Source organism: Anopheles funestus, chromosome 2RL (assembly GCF_943734845.2).
Source record: "Anopheles funestus chromosome 2RL, idAnoFuneDA-416_04, whole genome shotgun sequence".
Taxonomy (NCBI): Eukaryota; Metazoa; Arthropoda; class Insecta; order Diptera; family Culicidae; genus Anopheles; species Anopheles funestus.
Window position 1 is genome coordinate 91,618,174 of NC_064598.1, and position 24,539 is coordinate 91,642,712.

At 43.1% G+C, this 24,539-nt stretch overlaps 2 protein-coding genes and 1 long non-coding RNA gene across 6 annotated transcripts in view; 1 reads left to right on the plus strand and 2 right to left on the minus strand.

The window, feature by feature from the left end:
• Positions 1–16,657, minus strand: part of LOC125766200 (uncharacterized) — a 45,288-nt gene extending 28,631 nt beyond the window's left edge. For 2 of the 3 annotated variants that reach the window (XM_049431932.1, XM_049431931.1), the window contains exons 1-3: positions 16,547–16,656; positions 985–1,608; positions 120–335 (exon numbers count right to left, since the gene is read on the minus strand). In XM_049431932.1, the coding sequence (XP_049287889.1) occupies positions 120–335; positions 985–1,114 (346 nt within the window). In that variant the 5' untranslated portion in view covers positions 1,115–1,608; positions 16,547–16,656. Of the gene's footprint in view, positions 1–119; positions 336–984; positions 1,609–16,546 lie in introns of all 3 variants that reach the window. The other variant, XM_049431930.1, reaches the window with a different exon arrangement.
• LOC125766210 (uncharacterized) overlaps positions 1–24,539 on the plus strand; it is a 163,432-nt gene that overhangs the window by 78,433 nt on the left and 60,460 nt on the right. The window lies entirely within an intron of this gene.
• The window catches only part of LOC125766220 (uncharacterized), a 65,724-nt gene that overhangs the window by 35,681 nt on the left and 5,504 nt on the right, over positions 1–24,539 (minus strand). The window lies entirely within an intron of this gene.

Consider the following 24,539-nt stretch of genomic DNA (forward strand, 5'->3'; position numbering starts at 1 on the left):
TCATTCATTCATTCATGGCCAGATTTCGTGAGGATATCACAAAAGCAGATTATCACCAAGGATTTACGGAACAGAAATCGATGCAGAAGAGAGAGAGAAAATGGTGGTACAGTACTTACTATTGTGCAAACCGGCCAGTGAGGCGGCCTGGGACGCAGCCACCGCCATCGTGTTCTGGTTGTGGTGGGACATGGAGAATCGATCGTTACCGCTACCGGAACCGGAACCGGCGTTCGGCATCAGTCCGCCGAGCCCACCGGGCATACCGAACTGTGAGCCAAACAGTGGGTTTGAGGCTGCTGCCGCCATGGCAGACGGGTCTCGTCCCCAGTATGCTGGAAACAACAACAAAAAAAACAAACCGCAACAGAGTGAAATGTTAATAAATTATTTGTTATACCGAAAAGCTTTAGTATCAACGAAATATGCTTAAAGAGACAATTTTGTATGCCCGATTTATCTATAATAGCCCCCAATAAAGTGATAAAACCACAATTTAAGGAATGTCGGCACGTAACGTAAACATAATTAACTTGATAAGAAGATGCAATGTAACTTTATGAGGAGTAAATAAACATGTCGCTCAAGCTTTTTTTTCATTTCAAACGAATACCTTTGAATTATTCTTAACTTAACAGAAAAACATTAAACAAAGCTTTATTTTCATATTTTTGACAGGTTTTTGAGTTCGTATGGCAATGTCTGGATCATTAATGGATTCTTTTCAAGTTGAAATAGAATGAACCAAGTTAAATTCTTTGATAAAATTAGTTCGCTTCAAAGCATTCTCATCTTACAAAGGTTTGTAAAAGTGTAAATTGAGAGGACTTTGAACTTGTAAGAGCTCCAAAAAGGACGAAAATTTCGATATCTACCGTAGAATTGCATTCTAATTCAACTTAAAAAAAATCCATGAAAGGCTGAATATTCCCCTCAACATGCTCCAAAATCTTGAACAAAAAAAAAACGACGACCACAACTTACCGAATAGCGAGGCGGCATCTAGCAGCGCGGCCGGATCGTTAACACCGGCTGCGCCTCCCAGACCGGTTCCGCCCTGCCCGCCGCCACCCTTCTTCTCGCCGCCGCCCTTCTTCTCACCATCCTTATCCATTCGGCCAATTTTGACGGCTTTATTCGCAGCGGCAGCTGACGCGCTGCCGCGGCTTCCTATGCGCTGATGGAACTAGAAACCCTCGCGGTCGCACACCCTGGGCGTAGGGGTGTCCGCGCGTCTGTGTGTGCACGTACCGAAAAGGGCACACCAATTGCCGGGCCGATCGATCGATCGATCACTCTATATAGCCGTCGTCGTCGATCGATGCACACTGCACGTAAAGGGCCACCAGTATTATATTAAAGGGATGCTTCCGTTTCCCTACATTCACTCGGTTAACATTACTTTGTACACTCATACATACACACAACACTCTGTACAGAGAGACACTCACACACGATTGCACTCACTACTTTTTCTTATTACTTTTTTTTAAGGAAATATTTTCTTTTTACATTAAACACCGTTCAAGGCGGTTGAGTTGAAGTTGGTTTTGGGTGTTTTTTTTTTTCACTAAACTAGAATCAAATTTTCACTCCATGTCGTCATATCTGTAGCGAGAAGTTGGTTAAAACATTCATTAGAACTTCACATTAGGATAATCTTGCGATGTAATTTCACTTCCACTAATATATTACACTTTATCATAAACCATCACAAAGCAATCACAAGCATCACCTTAGTACGTGTCACTTTTTTTAACAAAACCGAAAAAATGTAGAACAACATTCATTCACACCGAAATTATTCTCGTTCAATATCCCAAGCTTCTAAGCTTACATGAACACACCTTCATAAAGTCTTCAATTAATTAAGGCTTTTTTGTAGCTTCTGCTGCAGAAACTTTTTCCTAGACATCACTTTTCTGTATGTCCATAACATTTTTTAATCAATGAAATCTTCCTTGAAGAGTTCCGGAAGATAGTCTTCAGAGACAGTAGCTTTCATTTTCCAAACCTAAACTATTGACCAAAGCTTCTTCAATGTTTCAATTTCGTCACAAAGCAGCGGTGAGAAAAACAATTCCAGAAGGAATGTGATGCCCGTTATTATAAATTTTATTGTAGATAGTAGATGCGTGGCTTTTAGATTTCCCAGCTATGGATAAAGACTCTAGCAAGACACGTTCAATCGGTGAACCATGAAAAGAATCAACCATATAGCGAACATTAATGATAGCTTATAAAATATGCTTCTGCGTACATGTATGATTTGCAGTAAAACAAACCTCGAACAGACCACAAGCCAGGCCGGAAAGGTAGAAACCTCACCTGCCTCTCTATCTGTTAAAAAATAAATTCGCCTCCACCGGCCATGATTGATCCATTCTATACAGGCGGGCAATGGCTTGTTGTTGATCGTTCAAGTTCAGGTCGAATGCGTCCAAATGATGGAAACGACGTGTGACGTGGCATAAGAGACGAACACATCCACACAACTTATTCATGAGTGTTTGTGTTTCTTTTTTCCCCCCATGTCTGATTTTCGTTTCCTTTTCACAGCATGCGAATTGCACAACTGCAGCTGTCCCAAAAAAAACACAAAAAATGCATCAAAAATACCTCCAGGGTATTGAAAAGATCAATGCTTCCTTTCCACACCGAACCATCCCAGTCTTCAATCTTCACTTCTTAAGCAATTTTTGGTTGGTAAATGGTTTTTGTTGCTTTGTGTGTTGGTGGTGATTTGTATATTCCATTTTCTGCAAAACGGCATTTCATGCATCGAGATGGTGTGTGTTGCTGCTACACGGGCAAGAGCTGTTTTTCCATCCCTGTTGCGGCCCTTTTTTTTGGTTGAAGTGGTTGTAATTGCCACCATCATCAGATAAGCCGTGTGAGGGTAGCGGATTTCACCGAAAATTGCCCCCATCTCCGGAACCGCTTCTCTTCTCACCCTCTGCCGGCAGGGAGGGGCGAGTGAGAGGGTTCGAATCGTCTGATCGTGATCGCGATTATTACTCGGTTTCGGGTTTTTTTTCTGCTTCTGCTTTTTGGCCATCGTTTCGCACTGAGACAGCAGCCGGTGATGTGCGCACACAGCCCATGACATGACATCTGAAAGGGGAAGGAAAAAAAGAAAAATATTAAAGTTTGGTGCACACAAATTGTTATGCTGCCCCATTAGACAGTCGGCTACGAGGTTCGTGTGATATGAACCGACGATCAAAAGGAAAGAATTTGCTGGACGAGTAGCAATGGCGGTTGTAGATTAACATCATAAACGGAACCGGCCACCGGTGCGCGGATGGAGATCCAATAGAAATATCTTTGCGTTCAATCTAAGTACCACTTTTGTATGCTTGGAATCAGGTGAAGCAGCTACTGTTATTCAAAAGAAACTGTTTTCCTTCACTTCACACATTAGATGCCATACCTCAAACTCACCATAATTAGATGCCATACCTCAGCGACCATAAGTCAGCGCCATTTGCTGCATCCAAACAGAAAAACCAAACACGGAACAGAACACGGTCCTTCAGCCAACGGGATCTCTACCTCCCTTTCCCTATACCTAGGCGGCGACATAAGAATGAATATGCGGATAACCCTCGTTCCTATTTTGGTTCGGTTTTTTTCCACCCTTTTTGCGAGAATAATAAGAGAGAAAAACAACAACGCAACGAAGAACATTTTCTGCACGCGTGCAAGTAACATCATGACCAACCAGTGTGTGTCTGGTTGTTTGCTTTGAGGTCTCCACCAGTAGTCTCCAACAACAGCAACAAAAAACCGCTAAAATAGGTGACGATGCGTACGAAACGCTGTGGGAGCAGCAATGGGGGTGAAGTTCGCGGGTGGACAAAAGTGAACAAATAAACGATGCAGAGCGCTTGCTCTGATCATTACCGACATTTGGCCAGCTACCAGAGCGGCTAGTACAGATGGACGGTAAAATTAAGGTAAAATGAACACGACAAAACCGACGCCAACCGGCTGAAAGATATTGCCTATAAGGATTAATCTTACATCTGGTGGGAGCAGTGCGATATCATCTATTACGAGTTGTTGAAATCGAAATAAAACAAATCTTCAAAACAAAACAAAAATCTCACGTTAGTTAGTTGCTCACCTTATATTGAAAAGATCGTATTTATGAATATTTTGTCTAACGTCAATTACATTACTTTTACGTACTCCATCAAAACATAATTCAATTCAGACAAGATGTGACAAAAGTGTAGCATCTCGCTTCCGGGAATAATGAGGATTAAGCTGCAAATCAGCATAAAATGAGAGCAGATGTTCGCTGACACTAGGAACCATGACCCTCCTATATTGATAGGGGAAATTGATGAATGTGACCCCATCACTAAACGCTTAGCAATTGTCTCGTTTGAGAAAAAATTCTATAAATTTGCCAATCTCCTAAGCCTATAGCCTTAGCTTTTTTTGAATAATTTTGCAAAATTTTAAAAATTTATTTATTTTAATGCCGCAATAAGTTTCTTTTCACTCAAATAATGCTTTAAAAAACGAAAAGAATAAAAAAAATAACAAAAAAAAAATTTAACTCGAAAATTTCATAAGGCTTACCCCTTACGTTTTTTTGAGAAATTTTGAAAAAAAATAAACTTGATTTTTTTTAATGCCAATTGATTGAACTAAGTTTCTTTTCACTCAAATAATGCTTTAAATAAAAAAACGAGTAAAAAATTTATAAAAATTAAAAAAATTATAAAAATTTGAAAATTTCATAAGGCTCATTTTGCAATGTAGCAAAATTTTTAAATGTGATATATTTTAATGCGAATTTGTTGCAATAAGTTTCTTTTCACTCAAATAATGCTTTCAATTAAAAAAAGAATAAAAAATCTGAAAAAAAATTTAAAAAAATTTTCAACTCGAAAATTTCATAAGGCTTACCCCTTACGTTTTTTTTGGGAAATTTTGCAAAAAAAATTAGATTGATTTATTTGAATGCCAATTGGCTGAAATGTGTTTCTTTTCACTCAAGTAATGCTTTAAATAAAAAAAAGAGTGAAAAATAATAAAAAAAATCAAAAAATTCAAAAAAATAAAAATTTACTAAGGCTCATATTTGCACCAAGTTTTGCCTATAACTCGGTCGGTATCCAACGGATCGCCAATCATTAACCTATGGTCGATAGGTGGCATCAATGGCTACATTTTCTTCTTGGACGGCCATTCCCTCAGATGTCTGTGCCAGAAGTTATTCGAGGAACCAAGTTCCTTACCCTGTTCGAGAAAATGTAAAATTTTCCTCATTTTGGCACCAACTTTTGCCTATAACTCGGTCGGTATCCAACGGATCGCCAATCTTTAACTTGTGGTCGATAGATGGCATCAATGGCTACATTTTCTTCTTGAACGGCCATGCCCTCAAATGTCTGTGCCAGAAGTTATTCAGGGAACCAAGTTCCTTACCCTGTTTCTGAACAATTTAGCAATATTGAAAAATGTGATATATTTTAATGGGAATTTGTTGCAATATGTTTCTTTACACTCAAATAATGCTTTAAACTAAAAAAAGAATAAAACAATCGAATAAAAATTTCAAAAAAATTTCAGCTCGAAAATTTCATAAGGCTTACCCCTTACGTTTTTTTTGAGAAATTTTGCAAAAAAAAATAAAATTGTTTTATTTTAATCCCAATTGGTTGCAATGAGTTTCTTTTCACTCAAATAATGGTTGAAATAAAAAAAAAAGAGAGAAAAATAATGAAAAAATCAAAAAATTCAAAAAAAATGAAAATTTACTAAGGGTCATTTTTGCACCAAATTTTGCCTATAACTCGGTCGGTATCCAACGGATCGCCAATCTTTAACCTGTGGTCGATAGATGGCATCAATGGCTACATTTTCTTCTTGGACGGCCATGCCATCAGATGTCTGTGCCAGAAGTTATTCGAGGAACCAAGTTCCATACCCTGTTTGAGAAAATGTAAAATTTTTCTCATTTTTGAGCAATGTAGCAAAATTTTTAAATGTGATATATTTTAATGCGAATTTGTGGCAATAAGTTTGTTTTCACTCAAATAATGCTTTAAATTAAAAAAAGAATAAAAAATCTGAAAAAAATTTCAAAAAAATTTTCCACTCGAAAATTTCATAAGGCTTACCCCTTACGTTTTTTTTTGAGAAATTTTGCAAAAAAAATTAAATTGATTTATTTTAATGCCAATCGGTTGCAATGTGTTTCTTTTCATTCAAGTAATGCTTTAAATAAAAAAAATAATAAAAAATAATAAAAAAATAAAAAAAATCTAAAAACTTGAAAATTTCCTTAGGCTATTATAGCCTTACCCTTTTTTTGAGTTTATTACTGGTATGTTGAACTTGCTTCAACAATGTCGGTATAAACAACGCGTTCGCAAACGCGACAATTGCCAAGCATGTAGTGACGGGGTGACAGTTCATCAGCTACAAAAGAAAAACTTGCTCGAGATAATTGCAACATAAAAGAGCATATCTTGAACAAAAAAATAACATTTAATCAAGAAAAATGAAATTTCCATTGCTTTCCCTAGTATTCTGCAAAAGATTTCGATGAGTGAATGATGCTTCCACATGCTTTTGACAGGTGAAAAGCTGTCGCTTGCGCTTGGAAAATGAACTCACACCAGGCAAAAGGATAGAAATTTCATTCGGTCAAAGCTAATGGTATTATTTTTTACCTATTTCTACCCAGAATTATCCATTTCCAACAACAATCCAGGACACGGATAAAGCGGAGAGATGCAAACGAAAAAGGGGTGCTCTTGCTGTGGCTAAAACAAAAAAAAGGGTAAAAGGTGGAAAAAAATGATTATGCCATTGACGACGCGACTACAACATGGACCTATGAGGACGAGAATTCCATTCCAAAAACCCTTATATTTCTTCCTTTTCCTTCACACACACATGCTCTCTCTCTCTGTCTTTGTATAACTACGAAATAACCCAAAACCGCCACCGGAAAAAGGTGAAAAGAACGAATTCATATCGGGGCCGACAAAAAGCAGACGGATGAAGAAACGCAAAGGGTGATGTTTGCGTACAATACACACGCACGCACACACTCACTCGCTGATTGCATACATATACATAAAACTCACCCCGCTTTCCGTACGCGGAAATGGTTGGGACGGTACAAACTCAACCGAAAAAGGTGAAGATGGAAAGCATAGGGAACGCGGGGGGAGAGCGAAAACTATTTCTCCTCCGTTTGGTCCTGCCTATAATGCTCGTTTCCTTTCCTTACCTCAAACTTCGATCCCACATGACAAACCACCCCATAGGACACCCCGTTTTCCCGTTCGCGAACCTCTCGCGCCGCACTGTAATCCTTACTTACGGCCGTGCAATTTTTCCTTCTGGTCATCCTCCAAAAGCAACGAATGGCGCACTATGAACCAAACAAACGCCGGGGTAGGGAACGGATAAAACAAATAAGATTTCGATTAAAACTGTGTAGTACAAATTAATTGATGATGCGAAAGGTTGGTAGGTTTTAGGGTTTTTGTAAAAGTGTCCCCCAATTCCCCGAGTAGTGGGCGCCAATTGCGGGTGTGTGTGTTCTTTCCCTTCGTTATTATTATTTTTTTTATATCTCAAACATCCCATAGTGAGATTGGACTGACTGACTGGTATGTGAAAGAGTGGTTCCCATCCTCAACGGGATATAAAGCAAGCCATGCCGCGATTACGATGCGAGAATGAAAAGTGTTTCGTAGCGTAAGGGCATAAGACGAAGGAAGAAAGCACGAGAGAGAGGGAAGAAGGGAAAGAGAGAGAGAGAGCATCGAATCATCAACAGCAGCAGCAGCAGCAGCAGCAAACGAAAAGTAGAAAACGGTGATGGCAAACGGGCAAAATATATGGACGTGAATCATGGAATCGTCGCCACCATCGTCGTCGTCGTCGTCGTCGTGAGGATATATCTGGTGTACGATCGATTTGCTGCTGTTGCCGCTATTGCCCGGTATTGCCACCATCATTCACAGCTCACCGTCCATCCGTTCGGTTTTTCGTACGGTCGGTACGTTCGTTCGTTCGTCATCAGCACGCACCATCCCCATGAAAACCCCCCCTTTCCAACTCCATCACGACGTTCTTCTTCCTTTCCCTTCTTATGCTCAGAAGTGCGCATTCACTGTTGGCCTCTCTCGCTCAGGCGACCGGCCCAAAACAAGTTGAAACACCCAGGAACTTGTGTGTTCCAGGGTTGAAGCGAACCCTCCACCCCCAAACGTGCCACCCCCCACTTCGTTCACACCCTTCTAAATAACCGCGGGGGCATACATTCGGCATACATACAGGTCGACATACACAGCAAGGCAGTCGTCTACACCGGCCATCTCTCACTCTCTCCCCTCTGTCGCTGTAAAAAGGAATCACTCTCGAATTCGAGTGAGCAAAAACCCCTTTTCCGTTGGTGAGGGCGGTTGAACATGCAGTTATCTCACCATCATTCCTCCCTTCCCCAAGGGTGTGCACCCCTTCTTAAGGCGGATACCGGTATACACACCGCCTTACCGGGTTTAATTACTATAGAATTTGCACCGGAGTCTTACAAACCTGAAGAATAAAACGATCTGCTTCTGAACGTGTTCGAATGTATCTTCCCCATCTTCCCCCGCACCGTCGGTTTGCTTTTGCAAGGCCTTCTGAGATGTATAAACTGAGCTTTTAGAAGGCAGTTGCTTCATAAATGCGTATTGGAAAAATAATATTACAATCTTCGATTCAGACAAGCGAGATCCGATGTCGAACGAGAAGAAGGTTTTGACCGTGTTGGCAATTGGCCAAGAGTATTTCTATTTCTTCGTTTCTTCCTCTGATTTCGATGTAACGAACGGAAGCGATTTCTCTTATTTTCTCTACTGAACGGGTGTATCTTTCGTTTCAAAACTGCATCTTCACTGATATTTCGTGCCAAATCCTAGTTCACCATGCGAAACTAAACGATTTCCATGGCCTCACTAGATAGTACAAAACAGGATTTTTTGCACAGTAAAAACTCATCGCTGCATCACACCATCCATTTCTACCACTGCAAGCTGCAAAGGACAACACCGCGGAGCATAAAAGCCGATAAAAAAAACCTACATCATTCCATGCAACTCTTTGGGCTGCACTGAAACAAAGCAAAACTAACACCAAAAAAAAAACAAATTTCAACCCTTCCGAACCAGCATCGTGTATGCAGCGCTCTGCACGGTGAACTTTACTGCAGTCGGTCCGGTCGGGTCGACAGAGGATCCGAAAAGTGGTTGCGGTTGCTATTGCATTCGTTTTTTGGGCAGTTGGCCCCAAAATGTGGCCACCCATTAGAGGGTTTTTCGAGAGAGAGAGAGAGAGAGAGAGAGAGAGAGCAAGGGAAGACAAGATAACAACAAAAAATACCTCAAACATTGAGCACAAATTGGACGCTGCAAATCTTTCTTGGCGGTGTGAATGGGGAAAGGATGAACGGAGTGGAGAACCAAAGGGAATACATGATGCTGCAGCTGCAGGGTCCTTTTCTTGTACCATCATCATTTGGCAAGAGCTGGAAATTTGCTATTCTTTTCCGTCTTTTCACAAACAGAAACACACAAAAATGGTGGCATCTGGGGAGCAAGCGAACCTTTTTTTTTGCGGAGGAGTGGTGGTACGAAGGGATGACGTTTTTTTTTCTTTGGAGCATAGCCCGGGAAACATATTCCCTCCTTGGCCAAGCACCGGCGCATCTCGCACATCGAAACACAGTAAAAACCAGGCAGCAGAATACAGAAAAGAATAAAAACCAAACATTAGCGAAATGGGGAATCATTCCCGTCCTTGTTTTGTAGACACTTTTCATTTCTCTCTAGCTGTTGTTTCAAGATGTGCACTAAACTAAACGGCTACAGAACGCCACTCTCTCCAACCGGATCGGATACGAACAATCACCAGCATCGAAAGAAAGAACAACAAAAATCAACCCTCCCCCTATACGTAGGTATAATAACCTCACGCGCGTTGTGTATGTTTCGCGCAAACGAATCATCAATCAAAAGTTTGTTTCTTCATTTTTCCATTCGGAACGGTCATCCTTTTGGGATTTCGCTGTTGCCCGGAGATAAACAAATGGAGCGCCCTGATTGAGAACAGGAGCAGGGACAGAGTGAGAGTGGTGCAGAGGGTTTAGGAATCAAAAAAAAAATATCTCCAAAAAAACGCCTTGCAATGCTTCTTTTGCTTTAGTGAACTGTGAATGTAAAAAAAACCTACTGAGATGAGACCAATGAATGCTGGTAGAGTTATTCGTAGTTGTACAAGAGCTCAAACGAAAGGTCCATATTAAACCCTTTGCACTGGAAATCGTTTTCCCACGCACATTAAACATCTTCCAACTATTTATTCCCAAAACCAATTCTCGTTGTAATCGTTATAAGATGTATTAAATATAGGTCAAGCTTGTCCCATTCGTAGAAGAAATACTTGGAAAAATCAATAAGCATTCCTTGAGGAAGAAAGGGAAATCATTCACCATGGAGCAAATGATGGAAGAGCCTTCCATCTCTTTATCGAATTCAAGGTCGTATGGGAAAATTTATCAAGAATTAAGCATTGAAGAATCGATTTTGCTATATCTCTGCTATCTCTTTTGGAATCCTGACCAAACACGTCAAGTTGACTAATGTTACCTGGCGGATTTGAGTGAAAGGAAGACCCAGAGCTATTTTACTACCACCAAGGATCTGCACCAAGCAACTCTTCAATTTAATTACATTGGAGAAATCTCCAATTTCATCGTCAGAATCTTCAGAAAGTCATCTTTTTCCAGGTAAATCCAGATCCGGCCGAAATAGACGACTTTGACTTAAGGATCTCATACATGGCGGATGCTTACCAGAGCTATGATATGCTTACTGAGAAGGCAGCTAGTAAAGTCTCGTTTTTAGATAGGTGATCCAACCTCCAAAGTCGTCCAAAATTTCTATCGTAAGTCTTGGGAACATTGGATCAAAAATCAGCATTGACAACAACATTGATGTTGAGGTACTCGCTAGGGTGCTAGCTGCCTACAATACATTCTATAGCTTGAGGGATCTTTGCCATTGAAATATACAAAACTACAAAAGTCACTTTGTTAACTCTGGCGCTCCAGTCTGCCCAAAACTGACGAAACCCTGCTAAGCCGTGGTCGAGAGGAAGATGTTGGAAGAGAGCAACATGAGTAATGCTGAGACGACAGGGGAGATGTGTTATGGCCAAATTTAGAAGGAATTAAGGCGTTGATGCGTCTGGATTGGGAGACGACGGTACTTGAGTGGGAGCAGTTCAGTCGCCAATACCGTTAATTGGTTGTAGCGCATGAGAAGCAAATATGTATGTATGTATAAGACAATACCCGTAGGCCATTTAGGTTTATCAGAGCATATTTCGCAATAATAAGTTTGATCTCTTATGTCACTTTTCCTTTTTGAAGCTTGAAGTTAAAATTTGCTACTTCGTTTTTCCTGTCACAGTTTGACGACATTTTTTAACATATGGTAAATCTCCTATAAGCAATTCTTTCCTCTTGCCTTGTTGTGATTGTCCTATTTAAAAGTCTTCGAATATATCAGCACTATGAGCGAGAGTCACGGCTCCAGTGCAAAGATTTAATGGATGAAAAGGTGCAAAAGCAATCGAAGCAACCGTAATTAAATGTGGTTGAATCGATCGAGCAATCACTTATTTCCATCCTATGAGCAAAATATCAATATTCTACAATTCCTTGAGCAAATAGCACTTAAGGAAATAAAATCCAACATTAATTTAAAGAAAAAACTGTCTTCAATTAAAAAACCCCCCGAAAGGAAAATGATGCTGTGACAAAAGCAATTTTATCGACAAACGGGAACGGATCGGCACGTTTTTTTTTGTTTGATGAATTTTTCGTGAGAGGAAGCAGAAAAGACTTCTCTAGCTCTGTGAAACCGTGTGCCCAGTTGGGAAAGGTGAATGGGGCGCCACACTGGACGGGAAACTGTTGTATGTATTTCCACTGCCGGGACACAAAAGAGGCTGTGATGCTGATCGAAGAAGCAATGGGGAAAGTGTGCAGGATGGGGTGAAGTATAAATTGAACCACCCCCCGTACATACACACACAGTATACCCCGACACATTCGCAGTTCACCTTTTTTTCGTCTTAACCCTGTTTGTCCTTCCACAAACACCTCCCCCCTATATTCGTTGTTGACACTTACCGCAAAATTGTACAGCTGAAGCAGAAACGTAATGCATCGGTTGGTTGACCCGTGTGCGCACGTGAGGTGAGGGTTGGGTGGATGGCGATACATATATCGCAACCGCTGGGTCGCGCGGCGTGTGAAACCGTGGAGAAAGACGCGATACGTGCGCGCGTGTGAGCGCGAAAGAGAAACCAGCACACGCGCGCACTCACGAACGCGCTCTGATACCGGGGGAGATGAACATCATCCGAGATGGAAGCAGAAATATTCTGCCTCGTCCATCCCGCACGGTACACAGCATCCCCCGCACTACCTGTGTACATGTGTCCTCACTCGCGTGCTCTCTCTCTCTCTCTCTCTCTCTCTCTCGCTCGCTCACTCTTCATCTCCACTCGGTGTATGTACGTGACCGGTGAAGCACTCGATTCCGATATTCGATTGGAGTTCGTCGACGTTCGATCGGTTGAAAGATGGACCCAACCGTACCGTTTTACGCTCCTGCTTGAAGCAGCAGGATGCTGTGATGATAGGGGGAGGCACCGGGGGTGGTTGGGATGGGGGGGATGCCATCAGGTCGAGCAGGTAGCGCGCAAAGTCGAGCAGCAAGGTAGACAAAACGGACGCAGGGAAGGAGATTTGTCAGTGCTGGAAGCATGAGCGCGCAGCAGTAGGCATCGGACGAAACGATTTCCCCCCGCCCGCTTCCCATTAAAGCCGGTTGGGGGCAGAGCAGGCCGCAAAAGGCGTCGGGCTGATGGGTGGTAACGCAGGGCAACCGATACCCGAACCGTGTACACATCACAGGCACACCAGTGCACAGAACCACACCGAGAAACGAGATAGAGCGCGAGGGGGGCGCACTCGGCTTCCCCCCCGGTTCGGACCCTTACACCGTGCCGCGTCATCTTTACGCCGGGGTTCGTACCATTCGTCGCCCGTCGTTTACCGCCCGGAGAAGAAGGTGAAAAAATCCAAAATGTCAGATCTGTCGCTCACTGGTGCTTGGTTTTGCTTGGCTCTCTTGTACATACCACCAACCCCGCGACCAGTTCCACCCGCCCGTTTCCATCCCAGCCGCGCTCTGTTCCTTCTGTGAAGCGTTAAACCCACATCTGTGCTACCTACACCCCATCGGCCCCAAACCGGACCCTTCCACCCCCCCCCCCCCCCCCCCCCCCCTGTGTTTTAGGGTGGGTTTCGTTCGTTCGCATCAGCAAAGAGCACACCACATCGAAGCGCAGAGAAGCGCTCGTAATGAGAAGGAAGCCATCTTTTCATCGATGCCCGTGTCCCGCTGGTTCCGTTGCGATCCACTGCTTTCCACCTTGTTTTTTTTTTCTTTCTCGCCCCCCCCCCCCCCCCCCCCCCCCCCCCCCTAAAACTTGCCACAACCGGGGGGGAATGGAAAATAAAGCCACTGGCTGCAACGCGCATCATCCATTTTCCCGTACAGCAAACGGAAGAAAAAGTGTACCACAGTGTGTGTGTGTATGTTTCCTCCCGGTCGCGAAAGAATGACAACCCATTAGCAGCAGTGTTCAGGCTTGTTCTTTTCGGGGAGGCTTGTTTTGCCGGGGGAAATATAAAAAAACAACAAAAAGGCAATAATTGCACATCCAGATCACACCTTCGCGTGCTTGTCTGCATTTGGATGTGGAAATTTTAGTAATCGGTTTTCCAATCGAACACACCGCGCGTAGCATTTTAAGGCTGCAGGTGAGATCATTGAAGAGAAACGTCATCTGCTGTCAGATTCACGTAAACAAAAAAAATGAAACGACTCGCACACATACATTCTCCACACATCCTTCACGATCTGTCATCTCGGTAGAGGGATTTTCAAAACACAATCACATCGGTTACGGTGAAATTAAACCCCAAATCTTTGTTTGCTTTGCTTCGTACGAACGGCATGGCACTTTTCCCGGTGACACTTTGAGCACAAAAACGCAGCTTATAGTTTGTGTGACGAAATTGAAATCACACACAGGATCGAAGCAGTCCTTTTGCTGTACCGCTCGTCATAACCAACACACTGAAAATTGACGATCACAGTAGCCAAAAGGGACGTTTTCTCGTAGGGACTCTACCATGTTGCAACTTTCTGTTGTACCTTCGCTCCTCCAAACAATAAAAGCGTTACCGAACGCGTGCGTATGCGTGTGTGTGTGTTTGTTTCTTTTTCTTCCTTCCTTCCTTCCTTCTATCCCTAGCCCAGCAGCGGTCCCCATTGTCTTTTTTTGGGTTGCAAAGCGCACTTTGCCTACAGGGCCAAACGAACGGGCAATGAGACGCTGCGTCCCATCCATTTACCCGTCTGTTTCTTCTTCGGTACGTTCCATTTTGTTTTTTTTTTTGCTTGCTTCCTTTCATTTCATCCAAAGCACTGGGAAGGGTGGGGGTCACGCGCAAGGCATGATTGAGGAATGAAAACCAATTTTTATTTGCCCCTTTTCACACCAAGCAGAAGAAGATCGCCACCGCACTGAACCGCACACAGCGCCCTTATATGGATAATAGATACACATGCCCAAAAAACAAAACAAAAAAACACCAATCTTCACTAGCGGCGCGTTTACAGTTTTTCACACACAAACACGCAGTGTTAAAGCGTGTGTCCACACCGAGAGGGTGGAAAATTATGTACGGAATAAAGCAAAAGCGGTAAAACCCTTCAGATTCGGGAGTTTACGTCTTACCGGATGGAGCAACTCCAACCCCCCATCAACAGGAAGCCGTGCGGGAGAAAAGCACAAACACACACACGCACCGTCCATCCCGCAAAACAAACATTTTTGCATCTTTCTTCGCTTTTAAGCTCATCCACCAAAAAAAAACACACAAAATCGTCGCTACCACACATACGGCAAGTTTTTGATGATTTTCGAATGCGGTTTTGTACCGCTTCTCGGTTGCCTTTTTGAAACTCAAATCTCTTCGAGGCACACACACACACACATGCACACACATCCATACGCTGGATCATCGTCATCATTACGAAGTGAACTTCTTATGCCAGCGCTTCCTTCGTTTTCGTTTTCTTTAACGAGACACAAACGCAAGAAGTTCGCGTATTCGTCCCGCGAGCGGCATCAAGTTGTCCCCTCTTCCCCCATCCCCCCCAGCCACTCACACAATCCCCTTCCGCCCCCCACACCCGCTTTGTGGACGGTGGCGTTCCAACCTTTCCAGCAAACACGCACGAGCCCTTGCCTCTCTCATTCTTCGCAGTGTGCGATTGTATGCGTGCCCTCTTGCTTAACTGATCCGCGTTTGCCATCCGATCGAACACAACCGTTGACACCCCGGAACAAGGGAGAGCACAAAGGTAGCAGGACAGCAGCAGCAGCAGCAGCGTCACATCGAAACACAAGCCGTACACACACGCGAGGGACAAACACAGCAGAAGTAATATAACAAAAAAGAATATGTATCGAACTGAACGCACCGTAATGGCGGCGGCGGTGGCTGTGACAGTAGAGCAAAAATTCATCGATTGAATACGATTGCTACACATACCGGCCATGGGGAACACGAAATGTTAAAATAAAAAAAAAACTACCGTGACATTGTTTGCGTGCCTGTGTGTGTGTGTATCTGTCGAAGATAATTAACAGCAAAATACGTTCGGATACTTGTGCGTACGCGGGTGTTGTGTGGCATTTAGAGCAAAACTGTCAGCTTCGGTCACCTCACTGCACGCACTGCCTTTCCTCTCATTTCCATCCTAGCTTGCATTGCTTTTCTCCACGAACGCACACACATGCACAGAGGTAGGCACTTTTTCAAGCAGATCTGCTGCTGCTGCTGCTGCTGCTCATCACCATCGTGACACACGCAGCAGCGTACGAGGGCGATTAGCAGGCGACGGCTGATGAGCAATCAAATTCGCGATTACACACTGGTGTGGACCATCACCGCCATCACCGCAAGCTTCTTGCTACACTTCTTTCTGTCGCGCGCACACACTGCACTGCGTACACACCACACCATGTTGTGGAATATTATTTCTGTGTTCTTCCCTCGCACGAACAATGGAGCCAGAAAACCTTTCCGCGCGATTTTGTAGCAATACAGGTAGATTATTAGTGCACTAACTACACCAAGGTGAGCATCTACTGCGGAATTGGTTGTTTTGTGTGCAAATATACATAAACAACACTCGACTACTACACTGTTTAAAGAAGAAGAAAAAAACGAAGAAATATGCATACACTACGTTTGTGTGTGTGCACGCACGCACGCATTTGCAATCAAACTTTCTTGCCCCGCACTAACCCGCATTCATTACTTATAAGAACGATTGATTCGAAACACATATACTCAAATTAAATCACATACACAAACGCACACATCCATACACGAACGGAGTACTGCCGGCGGGATCAAACGCACTCTCGCCGAAATAACGAGTCGCCAAAACTATGCGTCCTCGCGCGTTCAACACTTCTCACTCACTGAATGAGAGAAACGGCAGTTCACTCGCAACGAGCGAAGAAATAAGGTGAACCACAAATTGGGAATATTCGGCGCTTTTAACGCTCAGGCATCGCCGTCCAGGGAACACGTACGCTCGCTCTCTCGCTCTTTCTCTTTTTCTCACGCATTAAGGAGATATAGATGATTTTCGTTTTTTTATGCTTGCTGCTGTCCATCAATTTCCCCCCTCAGCGAACGACAAAAGAGAGCATCGGTGGCGGATTTGTCTCTCGTGTTTTAATCGATCTCGCTCGCTCTCTCTCTCTCACTCGCGTTCGGTTGTACGCGGCGACGCGTCCGAATGCGAGATGCGTGACCGAGAAGGCCGTTTGCTCGGCGGAAGAATGTTGCGCTCTGTCCGCGCGCGCCATTGAAGCTGAAGAAGGCATCTGCTTATGCTCGAAAAAAAATGTTCTCCTTTTGCACGTTTGGCCAATTGTATCTTTAAAACAAACAAAAAAATTACACCGGATCATGCTTCGACACACTGTGACAGCTAGCAAGAACAATGCTGTCGATTCCGATCGCAAATAGGGAAAAGCAGCATCGGTTTACTGTGTGGTGGAAGTTTCCTCTTTTGCGGACGAAGTGAATGGTTGCCCTTGCTTGCATTGCAATTAAACTAGACTCTGTTTATTACCAAAAACGCGTCCTGCAATCTCACGCTCTCTGTCTCTCTCTCTCGCTACCCCCTATTCCGAAGAAGCGCATTCTTTTCATTTCAACAACATCATCCCCAACATCGTAGCCGTTGTGTTTTCCCTTGCCAGAAGCGCATGAATTATCTGACTACTGGGTGAACCTCGCGGCGTTCGATGGATGAGATCGAACCGTTCCGTCACAAATCGATCTCACTATAGCGAGAATGCATGGCACGAAATATTCGTGCGACAGTCATGGGCACTTTTTGTTTCTCTCTCTCTCTCTCTCACTCCCTCATCCCTATTCAACCCCTCATTCGACGCGGGTGCAGATGTTTTGTGGTTTATTTTTTCTTTCTTTCCACTTCCATCCACCCCATCTCGGTTAGAGGGGGGGAGGAGGGGGTGGTTCGTATGTTTTTTGCTTGGTGGTATATACCAAACATCACATTCTCCACCATCCCCGCCGTCCAAAAGCCAATGCCTGCTTGTCTTCTCATTCGAGCGGTTGTGTATTATAAATTCTGCTCGAAAGCGGCTCATCTCACCGACACAACACATCGACCGCACTGTTCCGCCGCTTGCTGTGTCCACCGTGCGCTCTGAACGCAACAAACAAAAAATCATTCTTACCTTTTTCGCTTACCCTCAGGATAGTCTATTTTATGCGTCTCCTTCCCTTCCACACACACACACACAAAACCCTCCTTCTCCATCCCACACACTTTTCCCACTTCTCCACCAGCACCATCGCCACCAACCAACCATAAAACATTTCAACGGAGTACGGAGACAACATACAATTCCCTCTACGAGCCACGACACACTCTTTTCCAAGCATCTACCCTACTCCCCCACCCACCCCCTCAATCTTCCACAACAACCATTATCTACCCCTTGCCCTACTCACCCCCTTCCAACGCGAACCAAAACCGTACACAAGGGTGCGCGAGAACGATGCGGTTTTTCATTCCTCCTCGCGTCCTTCCGTCCTGGGCACAACCGCCCGCCCCCGTCCACGGGCTGCCCTTCATGCCCGGAACAACGAACTCGCCAACACGAAAGCGAAGCGGCAGAGCGGCGGCAGGGCTGGGGGCTTCTTGTTCTTTTGCTCGAACGCGCCACCGTCGTCATCGTCGCGCGCTACCTCCGCTTCCTTTTATTTTTTAATTTCGTTGTGTCCATTCTCGATTTATAGCTCTGGCACAACACAAAACAGTGACGCCGCCGCAGCCTCCGCTCGCGCAACCACTACACTTCACTTGCCTTCTGCCGCAACCAAAATTTGATTCCTTTCTGCTCGTTCTGCACACAACACACTGTGTGTGTAATTTTTTTTATATAAATGAGCAACCTGGCAGGAAGAGGAACCAGAACCAACAGAAAGCATCGAGAACGGGGAGCGAAAAAAAATACGAAGCAAGAAAAAGCCAGCAAAAGGAAAAAGGAAGCAGGCGAACAACAAAAAAAAAGTTCATCAATCGGACCCCGCGGATCGACGAATCCAGCCTTCCCTCCACTTTTGGGCGCCGGCTACGGGACTGATTTTGCACAGCTTTTAACTGTCTTTGCTTTCGATTTTCGATTCCCTCGAGATGCCGTGCCCGAGATCCTTTTCTTATCATATCGAAGGATTATGTGAAACATCCTAGCTAACGATTGTTTATGCTGTTTCAGAGACGACGATTGTTAATTCCTATTCCTGTGCTGGTCAGTGGTGACAAACGTGAATGGTTTATTAATGGCATAATAGACGACTGTTAAGCCTTCCAGTGTTGTTCTACTTCTTCGTAGTGTTGAAGGAACTTTTTCCAATAGAACAACTAATTAAGATAAACTCACGCATAAATTCGAAAAGAGTAAATATTCAATCGACCATCTCCATTAGGAGTTTTCAGGGATGGCAAACATAGGAAACAAGAAATCCCGAAATTTAAGGATCCCTTTTTTTCTCGCTACTTATTTTTATTTGCAAACTACCCACCCAACCGTACAACAACCAAACCCAACACACACCGGGCGCCCTAAAACCCCATTTCCCAATAATTTTATGAGCCTTAGAAATTCGACACTATGGCCTATGGCTTTGCTTTCCGCCGTATGCAAACCAATCGAAAGGCTCACCATTTAACAGAAAAAGAACAGATAACGTGGCAAAAAAGAAAGGAAAACTTCCATTTCACCACTTCTTCCTGTACTGTGGCTGTCGCCGGGCCCATTTCCCTTTCGGGAAATGTTTCTTTTTGCTTGCTCACTCACACAGCAGAACCCGATGCCGCTTGACAGTGGTTCCAAATCAGCCAAGAAAATCGAAACGAAATTGTCCTTCACTAGAGAAAACATAACTGCTTGCTTTTAGACTTTCTTGCCAGGCGGTCCCTGCCAATTGCTCAAAAAAAAAACGACACCAACGGCGCCCTGCGAAAGGCATGCTCTTTCTCTCTCTCTCTTCCTTTCTCTCTTTTTCTGTGGTTCTTTTCCATTCTTTTCCGAGCAGATGGGGTACGGATCGTAGGGATATTATATGCGGAACAAGCGAGCGAGAGAAAGAAAGAGAGGGAAGAGATGTTTGCTTTCCCTTTTCTTCACTTCCTTCCGGTACGTGTTAAGGGTGGCAGAGCCTTTAAGGGTGTTCTTGTATGGGTACGTATGTACGTATGAATTTTCTGTCTCCCAACTCCCTCTCCCCTACCCCCCCACTCCTCCCATCAGTTCATACGGTCAGGATTTATGATCGCACACCACCACCGCTACAACATCACGAGGCCGGGTAATGCCGGGTAGACTAACGGTGGCTAAGTTTAGTAAAGCAATCCCATGGCAAATCCTTGCTCCCCATCCGTCGTCCCTTCAGCTTCCGTGTACCTTACCCCATACACGCAAAAGCACGCAGCAAAAAAAAACAACTCCACTCTCCTTTCCATATCTTTGCTCCAATCGCAGGGTTCACAACAGGGAGACACAGTATACTAGTGCTGCCGGTGTCCGGACACCGCTTCCACCATACTGCTGCGGTAGCATCCCGAGATGGAGGCAATCAATAACCTTAGGCAAAAAGTTAGCCTTTCCTTGGTTCATTCCCAAAGGCCACACAATCTCTATCCTCCTTCACGCGCTGCGCTGTGCCGATGTGAAGAGAGTGAAACTGTGTCGTCTTCGTGAATGGTGGCGTGACAAGCGGAACGGCCAAGCAATCAAGCAAAAGAGTCCCACACGTCTGCTTTTCTTTGTTTCTTTTCGGAGGTGTCGGTAATGTTGGGGGGGGGGTGTCTTCGATCTGCTTCGAGTTGTGTCGAGAAAATTGGGGATTCTTTTCCTTTCAAACTGGGCTACCAACAGTTCCAGTTCATTGCAGATAATTTACTAATCATAAAACTCACATCATACAACGTAACATCAGCTAAACTAAACTAGATCAAGAGTCAAAATATAATTATTATTAGCCATAACTCATAAACGTCAAAACATGTAAAAATGGATTGATGCTAGTTTCTTTGGATTCCAATAGGAATTCCCCAACTTGGACGTGACAAGTTCCATGCACATAAACTTGGTCTCTAGTAGACTTTAACTCGGGGAATTTTACATCCAGACATAGGTTTGCACCCATAGAAGATCCAATTGGGAGCTTTACGATCACAGAAATGACCAGAAAATGAGGCAAAATCGAGATCTGAAGATTAAGAGCAAAACGATATCTGTTAGGAAAGGTTGAGGCAACTGACCAAATGATGAAAAAGAGCCTTCACAACATAAACGAAAGTGTCTGTCAAATTCTGCAGCAGAAATATCCGGCAGATGAGTTTGGTAAATAAAATTCTTTGAAATGAAACACGTCCGGAGGTCCTAGATTTGATTGATGTTCAGTGAAAAGAAAAATGTTCCTCTCATCAGGACTTACAGTAATTTGGAATACGTCCACAAAGTGTCGGCTAGAAATTGCCGCTTTTATCATGAAGTAATAGATCTTCTTTCCCAAGTGATCACTGATTTACCGAAGATTATCTCAATGCAGCCTTAGGATCATACTGCAACAATAACTGGAGGAAAAACAAGAGAGAAGGCTTAATGAAACGAGATTAATATTCTCATTGGCATTTGCTCTTTAGAAGCCTTAATGAACGTAGGATACAACCGATTCAGTCTGTTTCATTCAATTCAATCTTCCATTATCGTTATTCGAATTTAGTCCAAATGTCTGATGACACAATTTCACTGCGTGTGTAAACTAGCATTGTGAATCGCCCCGTGTGTGTTAAGGCAGGACGAATTCGTTGTACCTCCTCATCGTCTAGGTATAATGTTTCATCATTGGTTCATCACCGTGGCACGAACCAGAGATAAACGAAACGCTACCCAAACAAGAGTATATTTGCCATACAGAGAGTAATGCAAAAATAAAGCATGAAACCAACCTGTGAGTAAAACCATCCAAAAAACACATAAGCCACCGAGAACTACAACATATTCCTCATCACTAGCAGTAAAGCACCATTTTCTCGCGCGTACAAATAGTAATAAAACTTACTATACGCAAACATAACACAAACAGGCATATAGTTAAGGTTCGCCCCAAAAAACATCAACTACCCTTAGCCATTATTATCGTCGATGTCGTAAACGATAAACATACTTTCACGCGATAGTATTCCGATCACGTTTTGAGGGCAGAAAAACAAAACATTCAACCAACAACCAAAAACGAAATTCACCGAGAGAGTGCCCCGTAACAATGTCCGCACTTGATGAACTTCGGGGCTTAAAATGGAGATCGAAAACTAAGCGAAACAAGCGAGTGAAGAACGCTAATAAACTGTGGGGAAGGAAACGGTACGCGCAAAACTCCATTCCTTCTTTGCATTTGAACGAAATAAAACCCGTAAAGCAGTGTGTCATATGTCATGGTGCTAATTGTATCAAAACGAAATAGAATCATTCTATTGCATCATTCACGAAGACCCAACAAGTCATGAATGCATGCGTTTTTAGAAACAATAGATGGAGACTAAAGCAAGCACGACCACGACTTTCATCTTGACAACCGACGTTAAAGACCAATACGACAAACAGTTACATGAGCTGAGTGAGGGCTTTTAATTCGGTCAACAGATACAAATGTAATCAAATGATTAGATACGAATGGATGATTTTGATAGTACTTTTATCTTTATAGCTTATGGCGTGCGTATATACATATTAGTAAGACACTCGGATATTCAATAAATGTGTTACAAATATCTCTTCTACATTCTTCAAATCATTCTCTATACAAACTATTCCATCATGATTTGGCGCTGATACGAACATTTCATAATGTACACTTTTCCCCTTCAATATAGGCATCGGGGCAGAGAAACCGATCCGTTTATGAGGGGGGCGAGGTTTCTGGATGAAATAAATCATTGCTTTATTGCATCTTTTTGCTCAAAAACATGGACCCAATAAAAGTAGTTGATTTTATTTTTTTGTTTTTCAATAGTTCAAACAAACAGGTCGGTCAGTAAAACTTACGCGTACGCAAAAGAAAAGAGTGTGGCCACAGAGACAAACTTTGTTTTGCTACTTCATTCTCTCGACTTTTGGGTGAACCACGGTAAAAGATCGCGATCAACGAGCACACACGCGGGCGTTCGCACTTCCCTTTCACCTTTGGATGGTGGATGACGGGGATGAATTTAAAGAAAAAATAACCCCCCGACAACAACAACAACAACGGCACACGGGGTAATGCTTCACGATGGCAAGAAGAATAATAAAGAAAGGGGAGCAAAACGTACGACACATACTTATGACGAGTCCGGCCAAGCGGAACCGAATCCAGTAAACCGAGAGCAAACGACGGCGTGGCAGGAAATTTTATGCGCAAAAGAAAGGAAAGGAAACGATAATTACGAAATGGTCACGGACGGTATTCAGCTGTGCGAGGGAAGGGTCCCGTGCATGCATATGCGGTGACATGGCACGAGATTTTGTTGGAAGGTGTTTCGTATTGCTGCCGTCTTTTGATCGATGTACGGCGGGTGAAACGGTGGATAAACTGTGTCTGATTTTTAAGTGTTTCGTTTCTGTTGGCACACGCTTCTGCACGATGACGAGACGCTTTACAGTTCCAATTGGCGCAACAACCATTAACAATATGTGAAGTAACACACACGAAAGTAAAACAACCGTGACTGTGATTAGTTATCTTATGCAAAACAACGGCAGCATCACAGATATTGCTGTGTGTTTGAAAAAAAAATGCGAAAGACAGCCACGGAAGATACAAAAGATAGTGGCATACAGTTGATTCGAGTTTTTCACTTATTTGTGAAACTATTCCTTATCGTGTGGTACTTTTTCGTCTCAACAATCGCTACAAATACTTGGACTTACGTAGTCTGCTATTGGAATGTAATCTGCGAAAGTGTACTCATAGCCGAGTTGCTTCTACAATCAAGATTCCTTACCTGCAAAGAAACAGAATAGAAAACAATTAATTGATTTACAATGACAATTATAGCGATTTATAACGAGTAATCGTGCCATCGAGAATGCTAACGAGTTCATGGAATTATTAACATTTGGCACTGTTAAGTTTAGAAACGAGTTATGACCTTGAAAAGAAAGAGACGAGTTGACGGTGAATTCTTACGTACGACAACCTTGGGCTTCTATCCAGAATTATCCAGAATTCCTCCCATCAACTTCTGAATGGCATCTTAGCACTCGTTGCATCTAGCGTTGGGTCAAGAGCGAAAGAGGTACCTCAATCGCTCCGCTCATCTTATTGTGCGCGCTCCCGCACAGTCCACGCGAAAAAGAGATAGCTTCGTACGGAGCGCTACACACAGGAGCCCTGTTTGAGAAAATGTAAAATTTTCCTCATTTTTGAGCAATTTAGCAAAATTTATAAATGTGATATATTTTCATGCAAATTTGTTGCAATGTGTTTCTTTTCACTCAAATAATGCTTTAAATTAAAAAAATAATAAAAAATCAGAAAAAAAATTTTAAGAAATTTTCAACTCGAAAATTTCATAAGGCTTACCCCTTACGTTTTTTTTGAGAAATTTTGCAAAAAAAATTAAATTGATTTATTTTAATGCCAATCGGTTGCAATGTGTTTCTTTTCACTCAAGTAATGATTTAAATAAAAAAAAGAGTGAAAAATAATCAAAAAATCAAAAAAATCAAAAAAAAAAATTTACTAAGGCTCATTTTTGCATGAAGTT